This window comes from Panthera uncia, chromosome D4 (genome assembly GCF_023721935.1).
Source record: "Panthera uncia isolate 11264 chromosome D4, Puncia_PCG_1.0, whole genome shotgun sequence".
In the NCBI taxonomy this organism is placed as follows: Eukaryota; Metazoa; Chordata; class Mammalia; order Carnivora; family Felidae; genus Panthera; species Panthera uncia.
In genome coordinates, this window is record NC_064807.1 from 90941237 (window position 1) to 90959859 (window position 18623).

The following is an 18623-nucleotide window of genomic DNA, read 5'->3' on the forward strand; positions in this document are numbered from 1 at the left end:
CCCCCCCCCCCCCCCCCCCCCCCCCCCCCCCCCCCCCCCCTACCGCCGCCAGCACCCTCGGCTCGGCTCACCGGTTCTTCAGGTGCTGGATGCTGCCCAGACAGCGCAGGCGCCCGTTCACCATGATGGCGAGGCGCGTGCACAGCGCTTCGCACTCCTCCATGCTGCGGGGCGGAGACGCAGGGGCTGGGGCGGGGCGCGCGGGGTGGGGGCGGGGCGCGCGGGTGGGGGCGGGGCGCGCCGGGGTGGGGGCGCACCTGTGCGACGTCAGCACCACCGAGCGCCCCGTCTTGATGAGGTCGAGGATGAGGTTCCAGAGGAAGCGCCGGGCCTTGGGGTCCATGCCAGTGGTGGGCTCATCCTGGGGGCGGGCGGCGCCAGGCTCAGCGGCTGCGGCGCGTCCACCCCGCCTGGCCCGGCCGGCCGCCTCCCGCCCCGGCTCACCAGGAAGATGAAGGCCGGGTACCCGATGAGCGCAATGGCTGTGGACAGCTTGCGTTTGTTGCCCCCGCTGTAGGTGCCGGCCGGCTTGTCGGCGTACTTGCTCAGCTCCAGCTTCTCCAGGGCCCACTTCACCACCTGGGGGCGAGGACTGGCGTCAGGGCCCGCCCCTCTTGCCCGCCACGCCCACGCCCCGCCCCCCTTGGGCGACCCTCACCCGGGCCTCGTCCTTCCAGGGAATGCCACGGAGCCGCGTGTACAGCTGCAGGTGCTCCCGGGCTGTGAGCTCGTCGAACAGGGCGTCGAATTGCGGGCAGTACCCCAGACTCTGCTGTACCTGGAGCAGCTCCTTGAGCACACTGGGGACACAGTGCCATCAGCGCCAGCGGCCGCAGTCACCCCACCCGCCCAGGCGCCTGCCCGCCCGCACCTGTGCCCGTTGACAAAGGCCTCGCCCCCTGTCGTGCTCTCGTCACCCGTCAGCATCTTGAAAGTGCTGGTCTTGCCCGCGCCGTTCACGCCCAGGAGGCCAAAGCACTCGCCAGGACGCACACCGAGGCACAGGCGATCCACAGCCAGGATGCGGCCTATCTTGCGGGACTTGTACACCTGGTGGAAGGGAAGGGTCAGCCCACCCATCGGGGCTGCCAGTCGGGCTGGCCGGCCCCTGAACCACACCGCCCCCCGGGCTCCGCCCCTGCCTGCAAATATGACCCACCTGGGCCCCACCCCTCTGCCTGGGCCCGCCCCCGCCTGCAAATACACCCCTACCTGGGCCCCGCCTACACACCTGGGCCCCGCCCTGCCTGCAAACGTGCCCCACCGGGGCCCTGCCCCTGTCTGGAAACATGGCCCCCACATGGGCTCCGCCCTCTGTCTGGGCCCCGCCCCTGCCTGCAAATATGACCCACCTGGCGCCCCCCCCCAGCTCCGCCCTGCCTGGAAACACACCCCACCTGGGCCCCGCCTCCCACCTGGCCTCTATCTCACAAGCCCAGGGCCCACCTTGGTCAGGTTCTCAATCTTGACCATGTCATTGTCAGCGTCCCCCCGCAGCACTCGCTGCCGCTCGCTGGCCACATCCACATCATCCTCCACAGGTTTGGTAGACACTGGCATTCGCCTGTGGGGACAGGGTGGCGGAGTCATCACCCAGTGCTCCCCACCTTTCTGTGGCCACGGCAGGGAGACGGGCAGTGCCCGGCCGGCCACTGGCCCCCACATCTCCCTGCACTCCCCCACTCACTGTGGCTGCCGCAGGAAGTTGTACTGGCACATGATGGTGAGGAAGAAGCCCACGAAGCCTTCGACCGTCATGGCCACCAGCCCCCTGGTGACGATGTCCCACTCGAATGGAGACTTCATCTTGTCAAACTGGCCTGTGGGGCAGCCGGCTCAGGGCCTGTGCCTGCGCCCCCGGCAGCCATGTCCTTCACGCCTGAACCCTCAATCTCCGGGCCGGGCCGGGCCGGACCCCCCTCCGCACGCCCACCCACCCCGCTCACCAATCTTGGCGTAGTACTCGTTGATGTATTCGTTATACGCCATTTCCATGAGCCCGTGGCCCAGGTTGTAGTTGGGGAAGATGAGAAAGCAGCTTTTCAGGTAACTGTTGACAACCTTCAAGTCCTGGAGGGTGACGGGGGGTCACGGGCACAGCCTCGGGCCTGCTGCCCACCACGCCCGGCCACCCCGCTGCCCCACCTTGTCGTGCTCAAAGAGCTGCAGCAGGAAAGTAGCCACGGTGGCCGTGATGCCAATGAAGAGGTTGATGACGATGAGAAACACGTAGGCGGAGCTGGGCACCTCGAACCAGAAGGAGGCCGGGTACATGATGGGGGTGATAGACCACCTGCGGGCAGGCGGGCAGGAGGCGGTCACGGGGAGCCCGCCCCCACCCCAGGCCCTCCTCCCGGCCCACTCCCCCTTACCCATACAGCAGGAAGAGAGAGAGCACGGCGGGGAAGTTGGTGGGTGACGTGTAGGCCGGTAAGTCGAACACGAACAGGATGATGACGCAGCAGGTGGCTGGGACCAGGTAGTTAAGCTACCAGAGCAAGAGTGGCAGGTGAGGGCCCAGGAGCAGGGATGAGGGGTGCAGGAGTGGGGCTGGGGGGGTGCTGGGGCCAGAACCAGTGGGCCTGGCAGGAGACGGGGGAGGGGACGGCAGGGGTCTAGGGGTAGAGGGAACCCCCCTCAGCCATGCAGGAGGAGCACACCATGTCCCACACGTAGTTGGCCAGCCAGTAGATGACGGGGTTGCAGCCACTGACAAACTGTAGGTGCTTGGCTTTGGTAGACTTCTCAGCCACCAGGAAGACCACGAAGCTGGCTGGCACGAAGGACATGGCCACGATGATGAAAATGGCGATGACCACATCTGTGCCCTGCAGCCTGGGGGCAAGGCAGCCATCAGCCCTGCCCCGCACCCACACCCCGTCCCCCCCCACCCGCCTGCATACATACAGGTAATCCAGGGAGAGGCTGGCACTTGTCTTGTTCATGGGGTGGTTGGTGACGGTGATGCCTGCAGACAGGGGAGGGCAGCCTCAGGGACCTGCTCCACGCCCACCCTGCCCGGCCCCCAGCCCAGCCCAGCCCACCCAGGCTCACCATAGGCTGCCGGGTTGCCCTTGCTCCTGGGCAGGTTGGCACGCAGAATAGCGTTATTGAGGCTGTTGAGGTAGGTGGGCATGCTGTGATAACCCTTGTTGTTGTAGAAAACCTGGGAGGGACGCAGAAACACCCTTAGAGCACCGTGGGTCCCTGCAGCATGCCGGCCACAGCTGGACGCTGCAGGGCCCGGGGCCGTGCCGCTCACCTGGGCTGCCCTGCGCACCGCAATCTTCCGCACCATGACTGGGGCCCGGGCACCAAACGAGGCTGGGATGGACTTCTGGACGTTGCCAAAGGTGATGGCCCCATACCTGGGCAGGTAGGTCGAGCGGCGTGAGGCCAGGCGTGCAGTGGGTGGTCTGCCCCCTCGCCCACAGTTGGCACGAACCCCCACCTGACTCACCGGTGCAGCCGGAAGCGGTCAGAGGTGAAGAGCAGGTACTCGGAGACGTTGTGGCCAGTGATGTCGGTCAGGATGTCTCCTGTGACCACCCGCATCTGGGGCGGGCGCCCACCCACACCCCCCGGGCAGGAGAAGCCGGTGCCCTGCGCAGAGCAGGTACAGCGGATAGGCTCCCGCACCAGGCGCGGTAGGGAGGGTGCTGACGTCCAGTTGTCTGCGGGTACAGCCAGCAGTCAGCTTAGGTCCGTGCCGACCCACGCCCCCCGGCAGCCTGGCGGGCCCATACCTGGCCCAGAGGTGGGTGGCAGGGAAGCGTTCCAGGCCCGCAGGGGGTCCTCCTCTGGGGACACAGGGGAGTCGGACGGAGCAGGTGAGGGTGGGGGCGGCACGAAGTTGGACAGCGGCAGCCCCTGCGTGAAGGACTCCAGGCACATGCTGTCGAAGAACCTCGCGGCCAGCAGCCGTGACTCGCCACTGGTCAGATTCAGCGTGGGCCCCAGCGAGCCATTGGCCGGAGACTTCAGCACGCAGGTGGCGCCCACGCCCGACGGCAGCCGGAACGTGCTCACAAGCTGCTGGGGGCTGGCATCCGGCGACAGTCGCAATCTGTGGAAACCCGCGGTGTGAGCCTAGCCTGGGCGGTGGGGGGGGGGGGGAGAGTGCCCGCCCACCTTCCCCTCCCTCACCCGGCCCCTGTCCACCACAGCTGCCCAGCAGATGGCCTCACCGGTCCTCCTGGCGCTCCTCGTTGGCATAGGGGATGAAGTTGCCACGGGGCTGGGTGTAGTTGTGGTACTGGGAGGGTGACAGGACCAGAGGGGGCAGGTCACCTGGCAGGATGCACGAGGAAACCTGAGCAGGTTCTGACTGCCTGCTGGTGGCCCCCAGGCCTCAGTCCCCTCTTCCCAATACCCACGGGGTTGGAGCTTGGGGGCCTGGCCCTGAGGAGGCCCGAGTCCCCAGTAAGCCCCCAAGTGTGCCCGCCAGGCCCAGAGCGGGCGGTCCAGGAAGGGGGAAGAGCCACAGCCCCACTGCAGTGGGGCTCTGGTCCCCCCAGCACGCTGCCTGACCCAACGGCCATACCAATCTCAGGGACGGAGAGGGCCACAGTCATGGCCACGCAGACGAAGAAGGCGGGGAGCAGGATCTGGGAAGACAGGGCCTTGGAGTTGCGGCGAGCACAGTGGAAACGCTTCACCAAGAGTCCGTGGAACTGGCGCACCTTCAGCCACCAGCCCTCCAGCTTGCGGCTGCCCTGGCCGACCCTCGAGAGGGCCTCCGCCTCAGCCTCTGCACAGGGAGGGGGGCTGAGCAGGCGGCCCGACGCCACCCTCCGGGGACCCTACCAGCCCCAGCCAGCCGCACCCCCCCACCTTGCAGGCTGACGTTGTCGGGGTCCTGCGCGTTGTCGAAGAGGGGTCGGTAGTCGCCGTAGACGTCTGCGTAGGTGGCCCCCTCGTCTCCACGGGTAGAGCCTACCGAGGACGCGGACTGCAGTGACACCTGTGACTGGGCCAGCTCTGTGCTCCGGGCCAGATCGCCAACGTGCACCTCCCCCGACGGGCCCTCCGCCACTGGGAGCACATCCTTCCTGGACTCCTTCACATCTGCCACAGCACAGGGGCCAGGGAGGGGACAAGGGGGACTCAGACCAGCGTGCCACCCCCAGTCCCCGTGCTCACCCACCAAGACCCTCACCCCACCTCACCCTGGGGCGCCCCAATTCCCATGGCCACCCACCGACCCAGGCTCCTCAGCCCCAGAGCCAGCCTGGCAGGGAACCCTGGCACCTTGTTCCCACCCAGAATCCTCGGTCCCCAGAGACCAGGCTAGAGTGGGCAGACAGCTGCGGGTCCAAGGTCAGGTGGGGTGGAGCGGGGCTCCCACCTGCCTCACTGTTCTCCAGAGACTGGTCCTCCTCTGACACCTTGAGGAACACCTCCTCCAGCGTCGTGTCCATCAGCCCGAAGCTACTCAAGTGCAGAGTGTCCAGACTGCGCTCCAGATGCTGGGAAAGGGCTGTGCGTGACCCCGATGCGGCAGGGACCGCCCCTCCCGTGCCCCGCCCTGGAGCCCACTCCACCACCACCAGGACCCCGCCCCCTCCACACCCCGCCCTGGAGCCCACTCCACCACCACCACCACCACCACCACCACCACGACCCCGCCCCCTCCACACCCCACCCCGCCCCGGAACTCACTCCACCCCATACCTGGAAGAGGCGCTCAAAAGCCCCCTTCTTGGCGGCCTCACTAGGCAGGATGTAGGAGAGCTCTGTGCTCGTGTCGGAGACTAGCAGGCAGGAGGCCACGTGCTTGCGGATGAACTGGGAGACCTGGGGCTCTGAGCAGCTGCTCAGCTGGGTGCGGCCTGGGGGGCTGGACGTCAGCCCTGGCTCTAGGAGGGGTGGGGAATGGAGAAGAGCTTCACCGGGGGGGGGGGGGGCTGGGGGAGGGGGATCCTCTACAGGGGGAGCCCAGCCAGGTCAAGAGGAGGACCGAGGAGAGGAACCAGGCACCCAGGCTCACTAAGGTAAGCCTTGAGGGCCCGCCCCTCGAGCTCACTGGTCTTGGAAAGGGGGTCCTGGGAGAGGGGGGCCCCAGGCCGGCTCAGGCAGTCTCAGCACAGACCTTGGGGGTCCCCAGGCTCAGCAGGCCGCTTGACCAGAGTAAGGCGGTAACCGTCCCCATAGGCGCCCTTGAGGAAGAGCGGGGAGCCGCAGCACTTGAGTTTCCCATGGGAGATGATGGCTATGCGGTCCCCCAGCAGGTCGGCCTCGTCCATGTGGTGGGTGGACAGCAGGATGGTGCGGCCTGGAGGGGGGTGAGGGACCAGGCTCAGGGTGCTGGGCTGGGTGGGGCCGGCCGGGGCCGCCTGTACCCACCCCACGCTCCGCTCACCCGGCTTGTACTTCAGGATGAGGTCCCAGATGGCTCGGCGTGCGTAGGGGTCCACGCCGGCGGTGGGCTCGTCCAGGATGATGGCGCGGGAGCCGCCCACGAAGGCGATGGCCACGGAGAGCTTGCGCTTCATGCCGCCCGACAGCGTCTGCACCAGCGAGTGCCGCTTGTTGGACAGCTCCAAATCTTCGATCATTCTGCGGGCAGGGCGGCGCATGTAGGGGCGGGCGCGCGCGCGCGCGCGCGCGCTCCCGCCACCGCCCTGGGGCCGCCCCGGAGCCCCGCCCCCACCCCACCCACTTGTCCATCTCCTTGCGGATCTCCTCCTGGGCCCTGCTCTTGAGCCTCGAGTAGAACCAGAGATGCTCCTCCACCGTGAGCCGGTCAAAGAGCACGTTGTGCTGCGGACACATGCCCAGGTTCTTGCGGATCTCGTCCATCTCCGTGCGGATGTCGTGCCCGTAGATGGTGGCCGAACCCGAGGTCGGCGGGAACAAGCCCGTGAGGATGGACCTGGGCGGGTGGGCAGAGTCACGACCCCCACCTCCTGCCGGGAGCCCCACCCTGCTGCCCACCTGGTGAGGACCCACCCCCTGCACTGACACTCACATGGTCGTTGTCTTGCCAGCCCCGTTGTGTCCTAGGAAGGACACCACCTGGTTCTCGTAGAGGTTCAGGCTCAACCTGTTTAAGGCCAGCTTCTTATCGTTCTTGTAGACCTTGGTGAGCTTGTCCACACAGACCACCAGCGGCAGGTGGGTGGGCTCCTCCTCCATGCCCCGCGTCTCCTCTGCACGAGGGCCGCGGGTCAGCTGAGGACGCCCCGGGGTCCCCCAACCCCAGTGACTGCCCCAGCCGCCCCCTGGGTGCCCGCCTCACCCAAGCGCCGGCTCTCCATGGCACAGGCCTGGTCCTCCTCCATGACGCTGAGCCGGGGGGCGCGAGCCCATGGCCAGCTCCACTCCCACGCCTCTGTGCGCCCGCTGCCGAGCCAGTAGGACTTCTGCAGTGGGAAGTACCAGGGCCGGGGTAGCCCGTACATGCCTAGGGGTTGGGGGGGTGGTGCAGAAGGCAGGCTGACCCAGGGCCTGGTGTCAGGTCCGCCCCAGGCCATGTGCACCCTCTAGGGAGCCACACACCCTCTCCTTTCCCCCTGCAGAGGGTCAGCTGGTACCTGGGTGCACCGCCTCGATGTACCACGTGAGCACCCCGTAGACGGCCGCGTCCACCATCAACATGGTGACGGCCAGGAGCAGGTTGAAGTCATCACCTTCCACAGGCGACTGACTGAACGTGTGCCACTGGATGCCCACACCTGCCACCTCGTACAGGGCAAAGTACTTGGAGCCCAGGCCGAAGGCTGTGGTGGACATCAGGGACTGAGGGCACAGTGGTGTCAGCGGGGGAAGGAGGATGGGCCCCGCCCCACCCCCAGCCATCCCTGATCCTCACCGCGATGCACTTCTCAAAGGCGGTAATCTTATCGTGGGCCACCTCCTCGCGGATCGCCACGTACATGTAGGGCACGTAGCTCAGGAAGTAGATGATGCCACCGCAGGCCGAGGCCAGCTTGGCCTTGGAGTACAGCACAGACACCAGGAAGCTAGGGTGGGTGGGGCCACGGCCATCAGCCACACCCGACCCTTAGGGCACAGCCCAAAGCCCTCCTGGCGCAACCTCCCGGGGGACAGAGGAGCTCCAGAAGGGGTGTTTCTGCGTTTTCTGGGTGAACGCAAAAGGCACTCTGCCAGGGCCCAGCAAGGCTCCCTGCCAGCCCCCTGCCAGCCCCACGGTGCTCACCAAAACATGATGGTGGCCACAGCGTAGACGGCCAGGAAGAGCCAGATGATAAGCACGTGACTGTGCATGAGAACCTGGCCGTACTTGAGGATGGCCGTGAGGGCCGTCACAGAGATGGAGAGCTGCACAAAGCCCGTGATGAACCAGGCCACCCAGTGCACGGCGTTGTTCAGGCCCATTGTCTTCATCACCTGTGGGCAGGTGGCCGGGGGGGGGGGGGGGGATGCAGGCAGGAGGCCTTGGGATGGGGTGCCACGAAGGAATGACGGGTCTCTGCCCTACCAGCCAGGCCCAGGGAAGGAGAGGTGCCCACGGTCTCCCCTCCACCTTCACTGGTCCCCCTGCCTCTATCCTTAACCCCTCCCCCCTCCCCCCCACCTCCCCCTTCCACCCCCCCACCCCCCGGCCCCCCACCTCCTTCAGCCGGTGCTCCTTCTCTGCTACGATGTGCTGGATGGTCATGGCCACTGAGTAGACCCAGGAGATCACCATGCAGAGCGGCATCATGTGCTCGATGACAAACAGGAAGCTGGGGGGGTCGGGGCCGGGGCGTGAGGGGAGGGGCTCAGCCTGAGCCCCAGCCCCCGGCCCCCCCCAACACACACTCACTCGTCTCGCGTGTAGCAGGGGTAGGGGAACATCTGCACATAGTTGCCAGGCTCCACCACGTCGTGCCCCACGAAGGTGTTGATGATGGCACGCTCCATCATGTCTGCAGGTGGGAGAGGTCAGCCACGGCAGGGGGGGTGGCCAGGCCCCTACCCCGGCTGCCCCAGGAGCGGCCCTCACCCTGGATCCAGACGAAGCCATACAGAAAGTAGAAGCGGCCGCCTGTGTTGGGCCCCGGCCGCCAGTAGGCCCGGCGGATCTCGTTGGTTTTCTCAGTGAAGCTGGAGTTTTGGCGGATCTTGTAGTGCACGTGGGGTGGCAGGGAGCCGTCCTTGCGGGTCTGGAAGATCACGCCTGGAGACAGGACGAGGGGCAGGTGGAGGGGCAGAGCCCAGGCTGGCCGCAGGGTGAAGGTGTGAAGGGAGGAAGGGGCGGGGACACGAAGGGGACTGTCTAGCCAGAGCACCACTGGGCCACGAGGGGCAGGTCCAGGGAAAAGGTGGGGCCGGGGAGCTGGGAAGGTACCTGTTGCAGGGGCAGGGCTGGGCTGGGGGCGGGGCGTGAAGCAGAGTACAGGGTCTGGGGCAGTGCCAGGGCGTGAGGGGCGGGGCTGGGAAAAGATAGGGGAGTTGTAGGGCAGGGCTAGGGAGGAGGGGGACCGAGGTGGGGCAAGGCTGAAGAAGGAAAAGGGGCACAGGGGCAGGTACAGCGGACAGGAGGGCTGTGATGGAGAGACGCGAGGCTAGGGCTGGAGGAGGGGGGAGGAGAAAGAACAGGAGTTAGGGACCCGCCCGAGGGGGACCAGCTCACTGGCGAACACGGTGACATTGTCCTGGTAGGCCTGGTTGAGAGTATAGTTGACGATGCTCTCCTCGTCGGGAAAACCCTTGAAGATGTCCACACTCACCTGAGGGGAGGGGCATTGTTGGAGCCGGCCCCCCGCCCCGGCGGAGCCCGAGGGGCCACGCACCCCACCTTGGACATGAACTGGATCCAGCCGCAGGCCGCGTTGTCAATGGTGTCTAGCTGCTGCAGGAGCGCGGAGCCGTTGGGCAGCGAAAAATTGTCCTGGCGCAGGGCAGGCGGGAGCTCCTCCAGCGACAGGTTCAATGCCTCGGGGTGCAGCCGCAAGTCCGCCACATACTGGGGGTGGAAGCCTGGCTCAGGGGGGCGGGGCTGACACCGGGGGCTCCGCCCACGCCACCCCCGGCCTAGCCCCCCCCCCCCCTTCTGCAGCCCCCCCCCCCCCCCCCCCCCCCCCCCCCCGCCTTCTGCAGCCCACCCCCCACCGGGACCCCCGCCACCTGCTGCAGCCAGTGGAGGTGTTGCTGCAGCCTGCCCTCCTCCAGGAAGCTGCGGATCTCGGCAGAGATGTTGAGCCACACTTGGGCGTAGTGAGTCACGTTGCCTACAAGGGCAAAGGTCTCGTTGGCCTGCAGAGGGTGAGGGCACGGGTCATGGGGCTCAGGGCGGACCCCAGCCGGCAAGGGGGGACCTCCACTCCTTTGTCTCCCCCTAGGCCAGTCCTCCCCCAAACCAGTGTTGCTCTGGCCACACTGCCACCTAGAAGCTCGAAACCCTCCCCTCCCCAACCTTTCCGCAGTGACCCCACGAAACAGGCTGTGCTCTGGCTCCTGGGGCAACATGGCTTCGGGGTTCCCCTACGTCGCCAGCTGTGCCTTCCTGCCTCCTCTGTCGGACCCTTCTCCACGTGTCCCTTCCAGGGTCCTGACACCTGGCCCTTGCCTCCCTGCCCCCGGTCATCCTAAAGACCCCTCCATAGACTCCCCCCTTTCCGGGGCCATTTCCAGCCCTAGCTTCTACTTCTCCCAGACAGGACTCCCCCTGGATTGGCCACCGACACCTTGCCCTCAGCTGGTCCCATACCGCCTAGCTACCCAACCCAATCATCACCCACTGGATGCTGCAGAGATCCTCACATGCAGCCTCTCCTCTGTCCAAACCAGCACTGCGGGCCCTGGCCATGCCTGACCCCCAAGGGCCTCTGCACCCTAAACGCCCCCTGTGGGTTCTCCCCCTCCCCCCGCAGAGCCGAGTCAGTGCTCAAGCGCCAGGCTGCGCCCCTCCCATGCCAATTCCACCAACCCCACTCGGCACAGGGGTCCCGGGCCTGCAGAACCCGGTGCCCAGCTCCTTCAGCTCCTGCCCCAGAGACACGTGCAGCTCAAGCACACGGCACGCCAGACTTGCCAACCTTGAGAATGACGCGGTCGGCCTCGGAGCCCGCTGGCGCGTACAAGATCTTGGGATTGCTGGTCATGAGGTGCACGAGGAGGCCCAAGTTCCGCTGCTCCTTGCTGGTGAAGCCCAGGGAGCTCATGTTGCCCCGCCGCAGTGCCTCGGGCTCGATGGTGCTAGGGTGGGGGCGGGGCATGAGGGGCGGAGCCCGGGGTCTGGATCCGGGAGGGAGGGGGGTGGGGGTGGAGCCTCAAGAACTGACGGGGGCGAGACCTCAGCGTGGAAGGGGTGCATCGGAAGGGGTGGGGCATGAGGCCGGGATACAGAGCCGGGTGCCCCGGTGTCAAGATGGGCGGGGGTCAGAGCCAGGCCTGGGATCAGACCCCCACCCCTGTCTCCCTGCCGCCCACCTACCGGTTGTTGCCGCACAGGATGGGCTGCAGGCCGGCCCAGAGCTGCACGAAGGCAGAGCATTGGCCCTGCAGCGCGTCGGAGGAGGCAGGAGCCGCAGCGGACGGAGCTCCCTCCTCCGCTGTGGAGTTGGAGCCCGTGCCCACCACCGCCGCCCCCCCCCGTGCCGTTGGCCATCCTGCCGGGGCCGCTGGCTGGGGACCCCGGAGGGCGACGGGCGCAGGCACCCTGGGGCAGCAGCAGGGCCAGAGCTGAGAGGACGTCCACATCCTGCAGAACTTTCTGGGCGTCCAGCAGGTCCTCCAGCAGCGCCTGCAGCCGCTGTGGGGGTGGTGGCTGCTGCTGGGGAGCCGAGCCGTTGGGGGTGTCCAGGCCCAGCTGAGGAGAAATGAGCATGTGGGGAAATGCAGGCCTAGGAGGAGCAGGGGCTGGGGGCCGATCTGGAGGTGGGTCAGGGAGGGCACAGGCTGGGATGAGAGGATGCAGGAGGGTCGGCATCCAGAGAGAAGGTGAGCATTGGCGAGGGGCTAGGAAGCACACTGGGGTGAGGCCACGGGGTGAGGCAGGGGACACGAGGCATGGTGTCACTGGGGGAGCGCGGGACACCCACCCACGGGCACGCCCCACTGACAGCCTTGGGCCCGGGAGTCCCTAGGACACCGAGAAGCCCCAGCACAGTGGACCTGTGGGCCAGCTGGCAGGCAGGACCTCACCTGCTGTGCGATCCTGGCCACATCCAGCTGGTTATGGAGCTCAGCAGCCAGCCCAGAAAAGCGCTGGGCGCGGGCTGCAGCCTGCCCATTGCAGACGGCATCCCGGTAGCCCCGCAGCGCCCTCTGCTGACCCTGGGACACGGTGAGGATCCGACCCAGCTCCCTGGATCCCCGAGCACACGTGAGTTCCTCCAGGAGGGCAGGCGTCAGCAGCATCTCCTGGGGGCGAGGCACGGGGAACCGCTGGGCGGGAGCCTCAGCCCAGAGGAAACCAAGGCCCTAACCCAAGAAGGCCTCGGGTCGCCCCCTGTGCCACCCACTGTGTCAAGTCTGAGACAGCCCAGGTTCTGTGACGGGGCGGGGGGGGGGGGCGGGGGGGGGGGGGGAGTAGGAGGGATGGACACACATCACTGTCCTGCCTTCCCCCTCTCCATGCCAGCCAGACTCCCAGAGACCTCCCTCACCTCCCAGGAGAAGCTTGGAATTATCAAGGGGGCCCATTTTTTCACCCGCTCTGGCAGAAGCAGGCAGCACACCCCCATCCCACTAAGAGGCCCTCTCACCTCCATCCGGAATAGGGGGTTGTTCCAGGGCTCCTGACCCCTGGGGAGTCCTGACCCCACATCTAGGGCAGGCGAAGGGCCAAACAGCAGGTGATAAACCTGGGGTGTAAAGGGGGCATGGCTCAGGCCAGGAGGTTCCAGAGCCTGGCCCCGGGGCTGCCTCAGAGCCCCACATCCCCACCCCCACCCCCCCCGTGCCCTCCATTCCTACAAGCAGGGGAGGAGGGTGGAACGCAGTGCCCAGGGCTGGCAGCTACTCAGGAGCAGACACGCGCTCACAGAGGCCGCCTGCCCCACCTCACCTCAGGCAGGTCCACCCGGGCAGCCAGGAGGGCCTGGGCCGTGCTGTTAGGCAGCGACAGATTCTGCATCAGGAAACGCCAGAGCTCCCGTGGGTCCCTGGCCACCGAGCCCAGAGAGAAGGAGGGCACTGGACAGGCAGAAGGATGGCGCTGAGGGCCAGCTGGGCCCAGGGTCTAGGCACCCAGAACAGATTCAGCGCCAAGCTCCCCGCACCAGGCTCGGCCACTGTGGCGGTCAGCTCGGCCGGGACCACCCGAGCACGTCTGCCCCGGGAACTCGGAGTGACCATTCAGACGGAGGCCCAGCCGCGAGCCCACGGTCAGAAGCGACCAAGCCGGGGTTTGAACCCAGCTGACACCAGAGCTCAGGTCTCAACAACCTCCACCCCCGCCCCGCCGCACAGGCACAGCCCAGCCCAGTCCGCCCAGGGCCCGGTGTGCACCTGCAGGTCTGTCCGGGAGGCTCTCCCAGGCGTCCGGGCCCGAGCGGAGGGTCTCCAGGTGCTGGCGCAGGGCCTCGAGCTCCGAGCCCAGGCTGGGCCGCGCCGGGTCGAACAGGTTGCCCTCCTCCACCACGCGGTTGAGGCGCTCCAGAAGCTGAGTGACCCTGCACCACCATCCGAGGTCACCCACTGGCCTCTGCAGGGGGGTGGGCTCCCGGAGGGCGGGGTGGGGGGCACTCACGTGGAGTTGGCGTACTGCAGGAAGCCAAACTCGTCTCGCTGGCCATCCGGGCACAGAGACTGCATGACGGGCAGGATGCCCGCAGAGGTGAGCGGCGCTGCCGTGTAGAAAGCTGGGGGGGGTTGGCGGTCAGGGCAGGTGAGAGGACCCGAGGAGTGGAGACAGAAGGACAGGAGACGGGGAAGGAGTCAAGAAAGGGAAGGGAGATGAAGCCGAATAAAGAAATTTAGAGAAAGTCAGGGAGGAAAAGCAGCTTCAGGCAGCAGACAGGGGACAGAGGGCCAAGAGCTCTGGTGCAAAGGACCCCAGCAGGTCAGAGGTCAAAGGGTATCTCGCCATCCCTGCCCCCAACTCCCAGGGTGTCCTTCTTCCCTTAGCTAGCCAAGGCCAAAGTGCCCTGACGCCTTCCCCAAGAATTCAGGTGTGGCACGGGTGCCACAGCCCAGGGGAGCACGTGGGGCCCCCCCACCGGGAAGTGACCTCTGACCTCTCTGGCCAGCTGGTTAGCAGAGAGAACGCAGGAACCCACAGGGGTCTGCTGGGGGAGCAGCCAGGTGACCTGGCCCCGGGCCTGCAAAGCAGGGCCGGGTGACCCCACAGGGAGATGGAAACCCCCAGAAGCTGGGCCCGGGAGCCACCGTGGCCCAGGCACACTCAGCACCCACCGCCCACCGTCCCCCAGTGCTCCAGCTGTCCCTGACAGCGGAGAGGGGTTTTTGCAGGACGCAGCCAGGCCCGGAAAGGCTGTTAATGCAAGCGGGGTTGGGGCACGCTTAGGCTGCACCAGGAAGGCCTCACTTACAGACTGCATGCAGGCCCAGGAGGAGGACAAGAGACCATGCGGGGGACGGGTAAAACAGAACAGAGGAGAACCGTGAGGGATGGCCGCCGCGGCTGCCCCGGGCCCCTAGCCCAGCCAGGAGGCGCGGCCAGGGACCGCGCGGGGGAGCGTGGCAGCTGGGACACGTGTGTGGCCGCGTGCACACAGGACAGGCATGTGTGATGCGGTGAGGACCGCCTGCCCCACCCTGACCCCCCAGCTGTGCCCTGGGCACCCCCCCCCACCAAGGACACTCACCTTCCTTCACGGAGATGGTCGGTTTCTTCTGCCGAAGCCCCAGCAGGATGAAAAAGAGGACCAGAGGGATGAAGATCTCAAAGGCCAAGACCCACTGGAAAGGGAGGTTGAGTAAGGTACCTGCCCGGCAGCCTGGCCTCCCACGCCACCTGCCGGGGGCTGGACGGGACAGGCCTGAGCCCCCCGCTCCCCAGACAGATGTCTTCCTGGTAGGCAGAGCCAGCCTGGGCCCCACATATTCCCACAGAGGCCACAAAAGGTCAACGCAGGCCCTTGGGGGCCAACAGAGTCTGCAGCCCCACCCCCTTCCTTCAAGGGCCTTCTCGAAGGGCGCAACTGCGAGTGTTGTCTGGCCCAGGTCAACCAGGTCTCCCGCCCCCTGGCCCGGGTCCTGTTTGCCACACTGACTTGCCAGGAGAGACAAAACAGCCAGCTTGTGGTCTACTCTGACCCGTGCATCTGCCCAGCTCAGCTTCCCCTTCCCCAGGCTAAGATCTTGGAGGTGGTCGTGGGCCCCATCTCAGCTCCCACAGTCCCCCAGGGTGAGTCCTCCTGGCTGTGACACCCATCATGACACCCCAAAGCCTGGACAGGAGGAGGCATGGCTCTAGCCCCGGGTCCTGAGCCCCCAGAGAAACCTGGTCAGAGGTCTGACAGCCCTGAGTCCCTGAGGCACAGGTACCTTCTTCCGCCCTGGCCCCTTCCCCTCCCCCCACCCCAACGTGGTTCACGGCAGTGGGGGGCGCTCAGCAGCCCTGCCTGCCCTCCCCAGCACCCCTGTTCAGTATTCCTGGGACCGCCCCGGCCACCCCCGCCTGGGCGCCAAGGTGAGCCCTGATGGAACTGCTGCTCTGTGTGGGAGACAAATGCCAGCAGCCCCAGGGACCCAGGCCTCCCGTGACCACCCCCACCTCTCCCGGCTCAGGGAGGGAAGGTGGGGAGACGGGACCTCAGGCCAGCTGCCCTGAGGGGGAGCCCCCTGCTCAGCCCAGAGACACACCCCGACCTCCACTGGCTCTTCTCAGAGGCTCCAGGTCTCCTTCCTCTTCGCCCCCTGCCCCCGAAGCAGCTTCAGAGCCCCCACCCCGGTGGCGGTTCCGCCTGGCCCAGGGCCCAGGCTCCCGGTCCCCTGGGGTGGACCAGCTGCTCCTGTTTATCGCACTCTGACAATCGTGCTCTGTGGCCTGGAACACCCCACTGTGTGTCTGCACCCCACACTCGCCCCAGCCCGTGCCAGCCTCCACCCCCCTCCCAGGGCTAGCTGGAGAGGCACCACGGGCAGCCACGGGGCTGGGGACGGGCACAGAGTGAGGGTGGCTGCATGCAGGTGGCGACGCAGGAGCGCGGGGTCGCGGCCGTGGTGCCAGCCCCACCCACACCCGCCCTGCCACCGGGCACCTCCACCACGTAACTGCAGCAACAGGCCGCGGCTACCTCCTCATTGCTATAGCAACAGCCGCGCAGGAGCTGCTGGGAGGAGGGAGGCCTGCTTGGCGGGCGGGCGGCCAGAGGGGCATCTGGTTACAGGCAGGCAGTGCAGGTTAGGCCCCACCCGGGCGCCCCACCTGGGCACCCCACCTGGGCGCCCCACCAGCGGCCGGCAAGGTGGTTAAACCCCAGTCCCTTGAGACTAGCCGGGTGCCCCCATGGTGTTGCTGGGGCCTGGGTGCCCACTCTGGGCCTGAGCCACCTCCTGCTGTGTCAAGGGGAGAACAGAGGAGACCTGAACGGAGCGGCCTGACCCTGACCCCAGGGGTGAGGCTACAGCAGTCCCTACAGCAGGGCAGACCTATCCCAGCTAAGAGGGGATAGGCGACACTCAGATGGAGAAACCAAGGCACAGAGATGGGAAGAGTGAAAGAGCAGGGCACAGAGGGCCTTCGTCCCTTCCCTCCAAACCAAGCCCTCCCCCAGAGAAGCGCATACAACGCAGAGCAGAACCTCTATTGGCCAAGCCCGCAGGTCCAACTCCAAAGCCCAAGACCTCCCCCAGGAAAGTGGGGAGCCAGGAGGAGTGGGCTAGGCACTTGGCCAGCCCCTGCCCCAGCCCCACGGCACGAGCCCAGCAAGGCCTTAGCCACCCTGGAGGAGGAATTTCTGATTTGCTGTGGCCTCAGGCCGAGGACCTCCATGTGGCCCAACCAGTCCCTGGTGGTGCCGCTGGGCAGGGTACAGGAAGACTCTAGGGAAGGCCCAACCTAGCAGGTGGGGGCCACTCCCGGGTACCTGGCAGAAGGCACCTCCCACCTGCTGGCCAGGTGCCTCACAAGCCACTGCTCCCTTCCCTGAGCCTTGAGGTCTCCAGTGGATGCAGGGACCATCATTCTAGGCTCTGTTCCCAGACCCTGGGGGCCCTTCCTGCTGAGAACCCTGGGGATAATGCTAATGCCCACATCCCAGTCTCCTTTCCTCCCCTGAGCCCTGCCCTGGTGCCCCCAGTAACCCCAAATCTGAAGCAGGGGAAGGTGCACCAGAGGCTGCAGGCCTGACCCATGGGACCCGGTGCCAGCCAGCCCCAGGCACGTGGGCAGGGAGTGTACTCAACCCCGGCTCCCTGCCAGGCTCAGGTGCCCAAGGCACTCCTGCCAGCCATGGTGATGATGGCCACCCCACCCTGCCTGCAGCCCTGGGCTTCTCATTATGCACTCCAGAGCCCTTCTCAAGGAGGCACCCATGCAGAGGCTCATCAGCCCCACTGGGCTCAGAGTCAGGTGGGAGAGGAGCCTCTTGGGCCCCAGGTGGGCAAGGGGATGCCTCCTCCTCGGGCCCCCACTCTGGACCCCAGCCTGCTCTGGGCCTCACTGTGGAAAATCCCCAGGGCCCATTCAGAAACCGGAGCTGCCCAGGCCTCTCTGGTGCATGTGCTGCTGTCGGCTGGGCAGGACAACAAGAGATGGCCCTGCCCTTCCCGGGGCAAGAGCGGTGAGGGCCGGCGTGATGGTACCCATTCTGCCCCAGGCTGGCTCCTCACCAGGGCCTCTGCCCCGGACAGCTGCTGTGTCCTGTACCCTCAGGCCCCTGGCCGCCCCAGGCACGGGCGGACAGCTGGGGTGCTTGGAGGTCACATCTCCAAATAGCAGGATCCGGCTCCCAAAGGAAGCTGGGGCTGGGGAGACCAGAAGGCGGATTGGCCTCAGGGAGGACTGCCCCAAAGGACAAAAGGGTGCAGGGCTGCAGGCTGGCCGATGCTGCCACAGCAAGGACATTCCCATTGGTGAGAAGGCAGGAGCACGGGCTAAGGGACTTTCAGGAAGGGTGAAAAAGAGGAGGAGGAAGAGGAGGAGGGGGAGGAGGAGGAGGAGGAGGAGGAAGAGAGGTGTCTGCCCAAGGGCAGAGGGGTGGTGCAGGGAGGGAAGGGGCAGGGTCCCTGCAGGGACTCCAGGGGGGCTGGGCCCAGAGGCCAAGGAGCCTCTGGGCTGGACAGAGTCCCCCCATGACTGTCCTCTGTCCCGGGAACCAGGGCCTCCCGCGACCCCAGGGTCCTGGGACCGCTCGCCCCCCTACTCGCGCAGCTAGACCCCAAGAGCGCGCCGCGCAGGGCGCCCATCCCGTGACTCAGCCGAGCACCGCGAATGTCAGCGGGCGCGGGCCGCGGGCTGGGCACGGCCGAGCCCCCTCCCCAGAGGCCGGAGGCCGGAGCCCGCCAGGGCGGGCGGGGTCTGGCGGGAAGGGGTCTCGGGCCCGCCGCCCCCGGCGCCCGCCCGGGGTCTGCGCGCGCCCGGCCGCACGTGCGCGCGGAAAGCGCGCCGCCGGCCCCGGTGCGCGCGCCCTCTCGCTCGGGGCAGGCCGGGAGGCGCGCGGGGTCGCTCACCGGGCTCCGGCGCTTCAGCGTCACGTTCTTCCAGAGCAGCAGCTGCAGCTGGTGCAGGAAGCCCATGGCGGGGCCGCGCTCCGGCCGCCTAT

The 18623-nt window shown here is 67.1% G+C and overlaps 1 protein-coding gene across 1 annotated transcript in view; it reads right to left on the reverse strand.

Moving 5' to 3' along the window:
- The window catches only part of ABCA2 (ATP binding cassette subfamily A member 2), a 20561-nt gene extending 1946 nt beyond the window's left edge, over window positions 1-18615 (reverse strand). The window contains 45 exon segments of the mRNA XM_049632009.1: window positions 72-164; window positions 258-361; window positions 445-579; window positions 659-800; window positions 872-1050; window positions 1447-1564; window positions 1688-1820; window positions 1947-2070; window positions 2146-2293; window positions 2373-2488; window positions 2661-2835; window positions 2908-2968; window positions 3055-3166; window positions 3263-3368; window positions 3461-3674; window positions 3747-4066; window positions 4188-4290; window positions 4544-4750; window positions 4834-5067; window positions 5348-5468; window positions 5674-5858; window positions 6092-6274; window positions 6362-6558; window positions 6662-6874; window positions 6971-7151; window positions 7241-7405; window positions 7536-7740; window positions 7814-7964; window positions 8162-8352; window positions 8576-8690; window positions 8771-8873; window positions 8951-9124; window positions 9581-9677; window positions 9746-9913; window positions 10075-10203; window positions 10986-11145; window positions 11384-11532; window positions 11534-11758; window positions 12094-12312; window positions 12657-12755; window positions 12959-13086; window positions 13402-13565; window positions 13643-13754; window positions 14721-14814; window positions 18532-18615. Of these exon segments, the coding sequence (XP_049487966.1) occupies window positions 72-164; window positions 258-361; window positions 445-579; window positions 659-800; window positions 872-1050; window positions 1447-1564; window positions 1688-1820; window positions 1947-2070; window positions 2146-2293; window positions 2373-2488; window positions 2661-2835; window positions 2908-2968; window positions 3055-3166; window positions 3263-3368; window positions 3461-3674; window positions 3747-4066; window positions 4188-4290; window positions 4544-4750; window positions 4834-5067; window positions 5348-5468; window positions 5674-5858; window positions 6092-6274; window positions 6362-6558; window positions 6662-6874; window positions 6971-7151; window positions 7241-7405; window positions 7536-7740; window positions 7814-7964; window positions 8162-8352; window positions 8576-8690; window positions 8771-8873; window positions 8951-9124; window positions 9581-9677; window positions 9746-9913; window positions 10075-10203; window positions 10986-11145; window positions 11384-11532; window positions 11534-11758; window positions 12094-12312; window positions 12657-12755; window positions 12959-13086; window positions 13402-13565; window positions 13643-13754; window positions 14721-14814; window positions 18532-18597 (6818 nt within the window). The 5' untranslated portion in view covers window positions 18598-18615.
- Window positions 18616-18623: the final 8 nt, after the last annotated feature.